Genomic DNA, 14,245 nt, shown 5'->3' with positions numbered 1-14,245 from the left:
GGCAAAGGCAATCTGGGAACCTAGTGTTAGGACAAGACGTTCCTATCAAAACACTGCCGTTACCCACTTTCCGCCGAAACCTGGAGGCATTGCGTGTGGAATCGCGTGGTACTTAGTAACAAATATTAATACGTAGTCCATAATATTATTGTTTGAGAAATACTTCATCTAGTACAAATCTTAAATTGCTAGATCAAATGTCAGTCTATAAAAAGTACAATTACTCATAAATCCACAAATATTTAAATATCAGACACTCCTCTCTCCGACTAATGCTGTAACGATTATCTCTATGGACATTTAACCCAAGTACCACCACCAATAACAAATGAAAGTTTTCAAGAAGAACGACCATCCCTTTTGTTTTCATATATATAATGTTGGTATTGCATGTCTAGGGCAACACGAAGATATTTTTTTTCAAACTGGCTAATAGTAAATTTTCTAGTGCGTGTCGCACACTATTATCATAGAGAATATTTTATAAGCAACGCTCACTTATCATAATGCTCCAAAGTAAGGAGCATTAAGCTAGACTTACACTAAAACACTTTTAACTTAAACGGTACCCTTTGTGAATTTATGAATTGAGAAAAAATATTCTGTTCTAAGTAAAAAAAAGATATTAAATCAGCTTCTCGTTTTACCATGCACACAGTATCCTAGGCACAGGGAACTTAGTGTTAAGACACTCCGTATCCGATTTTCCACTGAATTCTATAGGCATTGTATGTTGAATGGTGGGATTCAACACCTTCTTTACCCTGGGGTCGAGGCAAACTGCGGCGTTGACTTTCGCCACTTAACATCAGCCCAAATGTGTCCAGAATTCGATGGAAAATGGAAAAATGGGGAAACAGTAAATTCCGTGTGCGGGATACAAAATTAGTCAATACCTTTAAATTGCCAAAACTCGTAAAAAATACCCTTAGAAGCTCCTTTAATGTTTAACTTCCGTCGTTGATAAATCAAACCCAATACAAGCTATTAGGCGAAGCATTACGAAGTAGTTTTAAGAGTCGCCGTTTGTGCCGTGGACAGTCAGACAATGGTAAATTGGATTGCCAGGTCCCGAGGATCAGTGCAGTTGTACCTAATTGCCTTCAAATTACGAATGGCGCCATCTTGTTGTAGCCGAACCGCGATACAGAATATAAAACATTATATTATGATGTATAGAAATTCCTCCAGAATTCGGCGAAAAGTGGAGAACGGAGTGTCTTAACACTTGGTTCCCTCTGCCTACCCTGTTGTACAGCGCGAAGCTGATTTTTTTAATATTAAATAAGATCAACTATGCGGTTAGTTGTTATATAGGAAAATAATTTCTATAATGCTTTTCCGTATATAATATGTTAATTATATCGAATTAATCTTTTATGTCTATTATTAGCGTGTTACTATTTACGATTCTCTGGACGAACCAGATGGTTCTGAACTCTCACTTCACATTTCTTAGAGGAATATTTATAATTTCATGTTTGCGGCTTCGCCCGGTTGTTCTACAAATTTATTTATTTAGTGATCTGAATTATTTTTATTTAATTTTGTAGAACTATCTTTTTTGCAATTTTGTCAAATAAAATACTTTAAATTATATATATTTTTTTCATGAACCGGTTTTAAATCTAAATATTAAGAGATGTCGTTTTGGCAAACATATATAATATTGATACTGCATTCAAATTGGTTGAGTCATTCCTGCGATAAGCGTGCACAAACGCGCGAACAAACAGACGAAGTTTTAAAAACAACATTTTTTTTATTATTTTTTCTCTTCAATCACAGCTATTATATGGAGATTACAAAAACAGTTTGCGCAAGATTAATAAAAAAATATATGCAATATTTTAATATGAATATTCTACAAAGCTAACAAATCAGATTATAGTGTATTATTAAGAATACACAAAGCAATAACCGTATAACAAACCACGAAGCCATATTTAACATAAGTCCATAATATATTAAATACAAGTTTAGTTTTCGATAAAGAAGATTTTCTGGTGGCTTTGGCGCTGGAGCCGGCCATTAGGATGTTGGCTGAGGGCCAGAAGCAGTGAGGTGTGAGTATATTTGTACGTTTAACATTCAAGGAAGTGTAGTCTTGGAATAGAAGCGCATGGAATGACGATCCCGATAAATAAACTGGAGATTGGCGCTCCAAAACGACTAAATCAAATTTATTGGGACATTACAGGTAAATTTAAATTAGTCAGCTTCACGCTGTATCCCGGATATAGCAGGGTAGACAGAGGGAGACAAAGTAGGTTGCCAGAGCGGAGAAATAAAAATGATCATAAATAATAATTCATTCCACCGAGTGGGGATCGAACCTAAAACCTTCGCGTTACAGTCACTCCGTGCGCCACTCAATAAAAAAATTTGTATATTCGTTTACGAAATAACAAGCTGCCTTGTTAAGGAAAATATTATTACCATATCCGGTTCCTATAATGAGTTATTTCAGTATATTTCGTGTCAATGTACCGGTGAAGAAAGTAAATAAATTGGTGTTTGCTATACATTTTTATTAATACTTTTAAAATTTTATTTTTTGTACTATCGTAAAAATTATAGGGCAATGTAAAAAACTTTATTAGATAATTAAATAAATAATCTATATATATAAAATCGAAAGGTCACTCACTCATCACGAAATCTCAGAAACTACCAGTGCTAGAAATCTCAAATTTTGCATAGGAGTTATTTATAGGAGCGTAGGTGCTCGAAGACGGGAATTTGCAATATTTGACTTCTAAGGGGTTGTTTTTGGGGTTGCAAGTTTGTATGAAACTTTATTACTACAAATGCTAGGAGTCTCAAATTTTACATGAACGTCACTTATAGGACGTAGGTACTCATGGAGACAGAAATTAATACTAACGTAGTTCACGCAGGCGAAGCCGCGGGCGGGCCGCTAGTACTTATATATAACTTAAATTTAATTTGTACATAACATAGAATATGCATCAAATATTACGCAAAATAACGATATTGACCGACAAAACGCTTCTAGGTTAACAGAGAGTTACTACGCCCCGCCAGCGCTTCTTGCGACACAAAAGTCATTATTATAATCACTTTGGGTGCTCACGTATTATTACGTTACTTGAAATTTAATGGTATATCCCGCACACAGCATGATAGGCACAGAGAACCTAGTGTTAGGACACTCTGTTCCTCACTTTCCGCCAAATTCTAAAGGCATTGTGCTCCTGCGTCACTACTGGCCTTAACTCGAACTATTCTAACTTAACTACAAATAAATATACTCGATAAGGTGATAAGGTTCATTATTATTTTCATATTAAATAGAAGACGGTGTAGTACAGTTGAAATAGTGTAACGTTGGTTTTGGGTTGAAATCTAACTTTGTTTTTGTAGTAGGACAGGTAGAGGGAATCTGGGAACCTAGTATTTAGACACTCCATTCCCTAGAAGCATTACGTGTTCAATGGCGGAACTTAACGCCGTATTTTACATCGTTGCCAGAGCAATGAAATGAAAATATTAAATATTTCATTGGTTCGAGTAGGAATCTAACTGACGACCTAATGCGGTTATAGTCACACGCTTGTGCCACTGCGCCACAACCTCTAATCTAACTAGGAAATATAGATTTATGTATATGAAGATAAAACATACTTAAACGAACTGTGGCAAGAGCTCCACAACCAAACACGAATGATTTTTAATATGTCAAAGTTGGAGACCATATTCCTAAGTTCTCTTTCTCCACTAACATCTATAGATGAATAAAAAATAAAAATACTTATTTATATTTTTAAAATTAACAGAATCCATTAGGTAAATTTAGAAGTAAAAAATGGCATTTTTAAATAAAACTATATATATTAAATATATTTCACACATACACACACAGAACGCCGTATACGTACTTGTTAATAATTTCTGTGTCACAGACCGACCTACACGGATCATCATTTGTGGAACGTAGAAGAGGCACACTGTTTTCTAGATAAACAATCCAATAGTACAGTAAGTAGGCAGCCATATATTTATGTTTATAAAATGTATACGTTTTTTATAAATAATTAAAGATAAAAAATTAGAACAGCTTCTCGTTTTTTCCACATTACAGGAACTATACTCTTCACTCTTTCAGACTTGAAACAATTTTGTATTTTTTTTTCCACTTTAATTGAAACTCGCGAGCGAAACAAAAATTTTTGTTTGTTTGTCCGTGCGTTTGTTCATGCTAATCTCAGAAACGGCTTAACCGATTAAAATGCAGTTTTCACTATTGAATTTTGGCAAGCTTCAATTAAGATTTAATGTTTTATTATATTGTTTTAAAGCACTATTAGTGTATTTAAGACAGGCTTAGTTTGACGTGTAAACTAAAGTTCATAGAAGCCTCACATATGTTGGAAGTAAGACGGAAAAAGGTCGCACCACTTTCCACGTACACCCGAGGCTCGATAAAGTCGAGAGTAAAAACTTGCACACGCATGTCTCTGTTCACACGCACTTATTTAGATCAATATGGAAGTTTAACTTTTAATTGTACTTGATTATAATTTATTATTGGTTAATTACTATTATATAGGTATATGGTAGGTACTTCTTAGGTATCTTGTTTTTTTTTTAAATTATGTATGATCAAATAAAAAAATGAGCTTTACACTGTATCCCGCACATATCAGGGCAGAGGGAAGCTAGTGTTATGACACTCCGTTCGCCCCTTTCTGTCGAATTCTAGAGTTTACGGAACTCAACGCCGCGCTTTGCCCCCGATATTATTATATTATATATACACTCGAATTAACCTAAAAACCTGTTAAAATCAGTTAATTTCTTTCTTAAAAATAACAAAATTAAAAAATTATTAAACTTAACGTGTAACTTAATCAAAAACAAAAAAAAAACTTAATGCATTTAGCTTCTAAGGAGCCGCTTTCCACCATGTGGTCGGAAACCAGTCCCGACCACAACCGTTCACTTCATTATCACCGCACTAAACCAGTTACATTGTGTGGGTTATGAAAATTTGTTCTTTCATTTTACTAAATAATATTAGATTGTACTTTTAAAAAGCAGTATTACATCTTTCAACTTTCTATGCGGATTTTTAGTAATTTTTTTTAGCTTCCCGCTGTATTCCGCACATAGCAAAGGGATAGTAAAGGAAGGTATAGGGAACCTACTCCATTATTAAATACTGATGTTATATTAGTGCCTAATAGTGGATGTTATAATATAATAGGTAATTAGTATGTAATAAATATTTATCATAATTTAAAAAAAAAACATCTGTTGAATGGCCTTGTTCTGTAAATTCATATATTAGACAATAATACATAGCAAGGTCGTTCATTAACGACTCGACAAGACTAACCGTAGAATCAATCAATAAAGAATATGTCAAACGTAATAACTACTTAATTATTAGAGTTTTTATGAACCGATTACAAAGTGTAACTGTAAACGTGACAGGTGGGGGATTCGATTCCCACTCCAGAAAAAGAAACATTTATTATTTTCATTGCTTTTCTCTTGTAATGAGGTAGCGCGGTGTTGAGTTCCACCATTCAACATGCGGAAGTGGGGAACGGAAGTCTTATAATGGGAACATTTTCAAATTCCCTCTGCCTACCCTGCTATGTGCGGGATATACCGTTAAATTAAAAAAGGTTACAGTGGGGTTATAACCAAATGTGTCAGAAATACGAAAACCTTTAAATAATAATAAAATAAGTTAATAACACCAAAAATTACACTTTTATATATATTTGAATTTACCTACCAATGATATTCTGAGACAGGGTTTTTAAGGAGTAGTCGTTTGCATACATTTCACAAATTACATCGAACGCATTTTGAATGGAAAAATATTTGGCAGCTTTCATAGCCAAGCCAAGGTCGGTGCGGGTTTTGCTCCCGTTTTCACCAAGACTTTCTGTTTGCTGCTTGAATTCATAATGTCGCCAAGTTCGTTAGTTACATTTTGCTTTGCAAATATAATATGTGACTAATGTAACGACGTACTTTTACATCATTTATGTTGTTATATTACGAAATTAATATTTTGGTACCGTTGTTCGTCGTTTGCTTTGAGTTAGACAAAAAGTTATTTTTGAAAGTAAAAGATTTCAACGAGCGTTCGTACCCAATTAAGTGGAAGTTATATATTTAAATCTTGTAAATTTCTAGTAAATATGTGAGCGAACTTGCTCTTCTACAAATACTCTAGTGTTAACATGACCGACTAAACTACGATATTCTACTTAGATACTGTAAACCGCACCATAAATGGCAAAACATTTATACCCTATTGTTATTGTATTTACTTAAAAGGCATCCTTTCTTTTGTTTTGTGTGGGCATCACTTAGAGAAAGATAAGTGACCGTTTTGTATGGGCGTTAATGATAATGACTCAACTTTCTTTATCGCAAACTAAAATTGAGAATAATACATAAACAAAGAAGTGATATTTTTTTAAACGTCAAGTATAAGTGGTCGTACCTGAGGGGTATAGGTTGAAACGGGAAGCGATGCGCAGGAGGATGCGGCGAGACGACAGGCGCGGGCGGCGGCACCGGCACCGGCACGGGCACCGCGACCTGCACGGGCACGGGTAAGGGCAGCGCGTGCACGGGCGGCGGCAGCGTGCTGTAGGGCGGCGGCGGCGCGGCCTCGGGCGCGTTGGGAGCCCTGGCGCGCCGCGTCCGCCGCCGCCGCGGCTCCTCCGTCTGGCACTCCGCGGTCGCGACACTCGGGACGGCACGGGCACTGCGCGTGGGCTCGGGCGCGTCGCGCACCTGCACTATGTTCACATTACACTCGCGGGTAGGGCTCGGCTCGCCGGGGACGCGCACTGAGACCGAGTCCGGCGCCGGCACGGGCAGCCGCATATCGTGGCGGGGAGAGGTGGCGCGGGACGACGCGCGCGCATGACGACCGCCGCTTGGCGACTGGAGCGTGTGCGCCGCGCCCCCCGCCCGCGCGAGCGCGCCCTCGGTCCGCGAGCGCGCCAGCGGCGGCGAGCGGCAGTCGTAGGGCTGCCATAACAAAGAGGAGAGCGCCTCGGCCGCGGACAGCGGCGCGCTCATCTCGCTGCCGCCCGCCACCCGCCACCGCCTTTACCTACACAATAACATTAGGAAATTAAGTTTTTATTAAGCGTGATTTATAATATCAAAGGGGGCCACAATATTACCTTCTCCCTATATATTCGAAGACGTTCCTACAGAACAGTTTTCTTATCGCTTACGGGAAACTCCATATTATAGGGTCAATGGTGGTGGTTTTGTCATGAGGCCTACCTCATGACAAAACCAACCAACCAACCAATTGACCCTATACTCCTCAAGGATAAATAAGAAATAATAAATAAAATATTTTACGACGTCTAAACTTCGCCGATTCTACTTCCATCATCCAAAACGAAACCGACAGCCAATCCATCAACAGAAACGAGAAATTTAAGTAAGTAATATATCTACGTAATATTAGCGGTAAAGAAATTACATATTTTTTCTAGCAATACTTAAACAAACCTTACTAACTAAATACTTTGTATACCGTTGCTTGAAACTTTGAAGATAGATTACTCTAGTTCTAGTAATATAATTACTTGCAGTCAGTATGTACATCAACGTCCGGTGTTTACATAGTTTTCCGTAGAAATTCAAGAATGCATTTACTTAAATGCATTCTTGTAGTTTTGGATCTAGGTTTTTAAATAGACCTAATGTATTGAAGTGATTACAATAAAGAGCTTTAATACTTATCAAAAAGAAGATCCATCGTTCAGCTTTGTTGTAATGTAATGTATTCTGTTAAGCTAAAATATATTCTGTTAAGCTTTCACTTATTTCACGTATATGCAATATGCATGACAATATTAGATATATTTTTTTATGTTAACGTTACGGTATTCAAACTCGTGCTTCTTGGAAACCGTCCAAGCATCAACACCAAGCAACAAGACCTAGTGGTCTTGGTGCCGGCCATACGTTCTTATCACGTCGAAATTCTATTAAGTATGCTTGCTTACTATCAAACGTACTTATTAGAATTGCGACGCAAGTTGCCATCTTGGACGTTTTCCAGGATGGAAGCCAACGGAGCTACAGATTAGGCGTTTATTAAGTGCAGGTTAGGTAAGCCGGTTATCCTGGAGATAGTCATGGTACCCCATGGTACCGGAGTGCCCCTCTTAGCGTCTCAAATGGCAGACTATTATAAGCGTTGACCATGTCCAACGAGATGACGAGAAGAACATATCTATCTGCCGTTGTGGACTACGACCAGGTCTTTAGGGCGTTAAGGGCTAAAAAAACTAACCTAACCTAACCTACCTACAGTGAGTCTTGATTCTTAATTATTTATATTTGAATTTTCGAAAACCTAAAAAAATTCTCTATGCATCATAGTTCTTTAATATCACATAATAAATAGTTTCATTTTTCATAATTGAATTAACGGTGTGTATAATGTAACAGTGATATATATATATAATAATTAATATGTACATACGTTTGTATATTAATGAATATCTATATATATAAAAGGACTTGTCCTCACTGACTGAGGTAAGACGCACGCACAGCCGTAACCGCTGTGCGTAGAAACGTGACATTTGGACAGATGTTTACTTTCGTAATCTGGACATCCATTAAGAAGGGATTTTGAAAAATTTTAACTGAAAGGGATGAAATAGGGGTTGAAAGTTTGTATGGAAAAATCTTTAAATCGGCTCTTAAAAATATTTAATTGAACACGTGTTTCATGGTTTGTTAGAATTCATCCCTAAGGGTGCAAATAAGCAGGCGAAGCTGCGCGCGTCCGCTAGTAATTTATAATATAATAAAACGAAACTGTACATAATATTAAGTTGTTAAACAAAAACCTTCCAAATACTTTGTATCGTGTTTCGGTTGAGTACTTTCTTTCATTACGTAACTCTTGAAATCGCTCGACTTAACTCTCATACTGTAACTGTGCCGTCTAATCTTTTGTTAGCCACTTGCCTTTACGATTTCTTTTAAGGCATTTTGCGTTCTCTTTTACTTATTCCTTTTTTTCCTCTTCACGTAGTATCCCGATTTTAGCAGGGTAGGCAGAGGGAACCTTGTGTTAAGACACTCCGTTACCCACTTTCCGCTGCATATTGAGTGGAGGAACTTCACGCCGTGCCTTCGTATAAAAGCCAGTTTGGTTCCCTGGAGTGGGAATTGAATCCACAACCATCGCGTTACAGTCACACGCCTTTGCTGCTTCGTCACAACGATGTCTACTTATTTCAGTGTATTTTATAAACCTGATTATATAATTATAACTGAACTGATTTCTCTCGATATTGCCGATAGAGGTAAGCCGACATAAAAGTTTTATATGATAAAATTATAAGTCATTTATCGCTGTATGCTTATAAAAGTTGCGTAGAACTAATTTTTCCTACTTTCCCAATGAAACTTAGAAAATAGCTAGCATAGATAATTAATTATGATTTTAATCTTATATGATAACTAGCGACCCTATTGCGGCTTCGCCCGCTTTTTCTACTGGACTATTCATATAATGTATGATTGCAAAGCACATAAGATAATGTGAAAATTAATTAAACCCTAATGCAACCCGCATTTTCGTAGTTTCAATAAGGATTTTCCAATTGTTTTACACAGCAAGGATTTTTTAGTAGGTACCGTAATTTTAAATCTGTGCTACTAATCTTTTCAAGTACTTATTAAAATATATTTAAATTACTATTTTTAGATAGTTAAATGACATTAAATAATACATTCAACTCGAATTATCCAATACGTGCAAACGCATCTAAATCTTCGTTGCTATAAAGGCAGGCGGGTTTTTTTTTTTCGAGCTTGTGGTTAATGCTGAAGAGGGTATTCTGTCCCTGATGAAAAGCAAGCACTACGTGGCTGCCTGTGACGAAAATTAAATAGAATGCATTGGCCGGGAATTGAACCCGGGCTGCCCGCGTGGCAGGCGAGCATTCTACCACTGAACCACCGATGCGTGTAAGGCAGGCGGGCGCGGCGGACTCGCTTGTATAAGCATAACGTCGCGAGGCGCGTTTCGCAGCAAGGATTTTTTGATATTGTAACAACTTCTAAAGTACTTATTAAAATGAAAAACAGAAAAGACAGTTTTGATCTACATTAAATGGCCAACGTAACTAATATACTTATTTATATGCTGAGAGTAAGGGATAAGTGAAACTTGACTCGATACAGTTGATGTGTGAACGGCGTGATGTGTCAACAACTAAATGTGTTTTTCTGTAAAACTATTCGCAATTTCGAAATATTGTAAAAAGCAAATTTTATCTTCGTTTAACGTAGAAAATTAATAAAGTATTTTAAAGGATAAGGATTAATACCATTATGGAAAAATATCCCTCACAATAAAAAATATATTGAAATTATTATTTTTAGACAGAAAAATGATCACTACGCGTTATTCTTAAAGGATACGAATATGCTATCGCGGACTTTTTTGTAGATCTTATTAAGAGGAACAATACTCCAGTACATTTTTGTCATGTAGTACTTACCATTAAAGCAGCGCATGCGCCAAAGTGTCTCAGCGGTAAGGACTTTATACACATTTATCGTATTTATGTTAATTTACATAAGAATGTAAAAATAATAAACTTCCCTGAGAAATACTCGACCTAATGGTGAAAACCGCATCCAAATCCGTTGGGTGGTTTAGAAGAAGAAGAGTTAGAAACAACAGACAGACACAAAAAGCGACTTTGTTTTATAAGATATAGGATGATAAAATTGTAATAACATAATTTTGATCTTAGAGGATCGAGAGTGGTGGCGAGAATTGGGGAAGGCCTATGTCCAGCAGTGGACAAAAGATGGCTGTTGATGATGATGATGATGATGATGATGATGATGACCTTAGAGAGCATGATAGTAACGTAACATTAAATTATGTATCATTAAAAAATAAAGAGTCGCGCGTTTTTACAACATTTTTACTAGAGTGAAAATATAAGTTGTTATTTTGTAGTCTGTACTCCAGTAACTCATATAGCAAGTCATGCAGCGAGTATTAACACAGCTTTTAACCCAACATTTTAGAAGAATGAAGATTTATGCCACTAAAGTTAACCTAAAGTAAGGTAGCACCTAGATAAAGATATTTGTGGCTAGTGCAGATAGGTACTTTGGAAATTTATCACGAAATGTGTTTTTTTGGGTTACTTTATAAAGTTGTATATTTCAATTTCAGCTTCACGCTTAATCCCGCACACAGCGGGTTAAGCAAAGCCTGTTAAGCCACTCCACTTCCCGTCTTCCTATGGATTCTGGCACTGCGTGCTGAGTGGCGAAACTCAACGCCGCTCTTTGCCTCGATAAAAGATGAAAATATTATATATTCCAATTCCTTGAGTGTCGCGCTTGAGTCGCGTTTATAGTTACACACTTGTGCCCCAACACAACTGGCCTCAAAGAGTTTTATATAATTTTAAAACTCTAGGATACCCATTTTGACATAGAAAACATAATATAGTGATGTTTTTTTTACATAAATTAAACATGCCTCGTATCATAATATGCTAGAAGTAAAAAACAATATGTCATAAATACATATAAAAAGTCGTAAAGGTTAGCTATAGGTTAGCAGTAGGATCGCAGCAGTGAAGTGGGTGAAACCCGAGATATTAAATATACTTTCTCCAAGGCCGCGCGGCGCCAGCACCTCCCACTAGTTTACAAACACGGATACTGTTATATCACGCATTGCGGTAGGTTCCGCGGATAACTTTCATTCTAATTCACGTTTGGGGCCATATTTTTCTTTTTATTTTTGTAGAAAAGAAATATTAAGAAACGTAAAAACGGTGTTTTTTGACACAAATGTATAAATCCCCCCCCAATTTCCTTCTAAAATGGAGAATGGGGTTTCTAATAAAACTGACAAATGAAATAAATTATATATAGGACGTTTATTATTTATAGGCACCAACTTATAGGAAGTAATTGTTTTTAAAACAATAAATTATTAATTAAAATAATGCGCCTTGAATTAGGTAATTCTCCTATGGTATATCTACGTAATTTCATCTTTTAATATTTGTTTGACTTACTAAATTACCTACTACAAAATATCTATATAAATATCAGGCGTCAAAAACTCGTACTTCACACTTTCCCCGAAGGTCATGAGTTCAGACCGATTGATATTAATATGACGGAATGAGTGATAATTTCTCTAAAAAATAGTTTCTAAATAAAAAAAGTGCCTGATTTATTTTGTATTCTGCGTAAAATATATCTTTAAGAGCCGATTTAAATTAAATTACTTGTAATTTTTAAAATAACTATTTACATAGCAAATTTGAAATGTAATGAACCACACTTCGTGTTCTTATTCTTACATTCCATAATTAAAATTCATTCTTCAAAATAATATAACCAAAAAAATATTATTGAATTATTTAACTTATTAAATAAGGAGTGGTGTCAAGAAAGAGAGAAAAAAAAATTAAAAAAATAATTTATCTTTCGGCTTCATAAATCCGCATATAGTAAGGTGGGCAGAGGGCTAGGTTCCCTCTGTTAATTGTTAATAATACTCTCCGTTTCCCACTTTCCGTCGAATTTTAGAGCCGTTGCGTGTTGACTGGCGACTGAACGCCCCGATTTGCCTTATTACCAGAGCGAAGAAATGAAGATATTCATAAATAATAATTTATTCCTACGAGTAGCAATCGAACCCACACCAGTCACACACTTGTACCACTGCGTAACGACGGCCTAAGGTATTTTAGAGAAAAAAATATATTTATATTTATATGTAAATGTATCATATACATACCTAGAACGTTGGGCAATATTTAGAAACTGTTGCATTCTTCCATAACAATAGCGGGTCGGAAGTTGAAAAAAATGAAAGTGGATACGCTTGTTATTTTATAAACCTGACAATCTCGTTTCTTTCCGCTATATCCTCATTAGCATATACTATCAGGCACGTATGGCCCTTAAAAACAAAGACCTCGAGAGTAAAAAACTAAATTATTATTTAAAATTATACCAAATTGCTTAGAGAAATACATATTTCTGTTATATTACTGTGCTACTTCAAAAGAAGAAGTTCTTTAAATTGGCTGTAAAAGTTGTAAGAAATATTAAGCTTTAATTCTGACAGGTAACACATCATTACTAGTTCTTCGTTTTCGTCATTCCCTTGCTATTCGCCATATGGAGAGGACGTCACGGGTTGTACAACGAATGTCTCTGAATTTTATATACAAACTAGCGGCCCGCTCGCGGTTGCACCCGCGTGAACTATGGTATTATTAATTTCTGTCTTCATGACTAGTGATGTCTATGCAAAATTTAGACTCCTAGCATTTGTAGTAACGAAGTTTCATACAAACTTTCGACCCCAAAAACAACCCCTTAGAAGTCGAATATCACAAATTCCCGTCTTAGCGAGCACCTACGTCCTATAAATAACTCATATGCAAAATTTGAGATTCCTAGCACATGTAGTTTCTGAGATTTCGTGTTGAGTGAGTGACCTTTCGATTGTATATACCTATATAGAAAATGAGTCAAGCGCGAGTCGGAATCACCCACCGAAGCTTCTATACCAAAATCAGAATTATAGATTACCGGGTAAGTTAACCATAAAATTTGACCTCAGCTAGCGGGCATATGTATTCATTGTTATGAAATGAACTATTAATATAAATTTAATGATTTTTTTTCTTATCTTATATATAAACTTATAAACAAAAACGTTATATATTACAATAACTTTTTTCATTAATGATCTAGTCAAATAGCACTTTAACAATTTCACCTGCAGCATCAGCTCATATATGGAAGTAGTTTCTAACCTATCCCGTAAAAGTTTTTAATATATTCATCGTATGCACCTAAATTAAGTACTTGCGAAAATTTAAGCTCAAAATTATTTTATATCTTTTAGCCGAGCTAAAGTTAAATGTTTGGTTAACTGTATAAACCTTAAATAGTTCTATGGGTTAAATAAACTTTTGTGTGTATAATATTTATATATTTAAACTAGCGGACGCGCGCAGCTTCGCTAGCTTATTTAGGGGTAAATTCTAATAAACCACGAAACATGTGTTCAATGAAGGATTTTTAAAAGTCTAAATTTCAAATTTTATAAAAATCGGTGGCGATTTAAAGATTTTTCCATACAAACTTTCAACCCCTTATTTGCACCCTTAGGGGACGAATTCAAGAAAACCGTGAAACACGT

At 36.0% G+C, this 14,245-nt stretch overlaps 1 protein-coding gene across 1 annotated transcript in view; it reads right to left on the bottom strand.

The window, feature by feature from the left end:
- Nucleotides 1–14,245, bottom strand: part of LOC146531448 (uncharacterized) — a 116,876-nt gene that overhangs the window by 78,452 nt on the left and 24,179 nt on the right. Inside the window, exon 2 of the mRNA XM_085198016.1 lies at nt 6,491–7,111. Within this exon, the coding sequence (XP_085054142.1) occupies nt 6,491–7,077 (587 nt within the window). The 5' untranslated portion in view covers nt 7,078–7,111. The remainder of the gene's footprint in view (nt 1–6,490; nt 7,112–14,245) is intronic.

Source organism: Heliconius melpomene, chromosome 15 (genome assembly GCF_056956725.1).
Source record: "Heliconius melpomene rosina isolate 202511_hmr_F chromosome 15, ASM5695672v1, whole genome shotgun sequence".
NCBI classification, from domain to species: domain Eukaryota; kingdom Metazoa; phylum Arthropoda; class Insecta; order Lepidoptera; family Nymphalidae; genus Heliconius; species Heliconius melpomene.
Note: the sequence above shows the minus strand (reverse complement) of the source record. Positions and strands in the feature narration are given on the sequence as shown.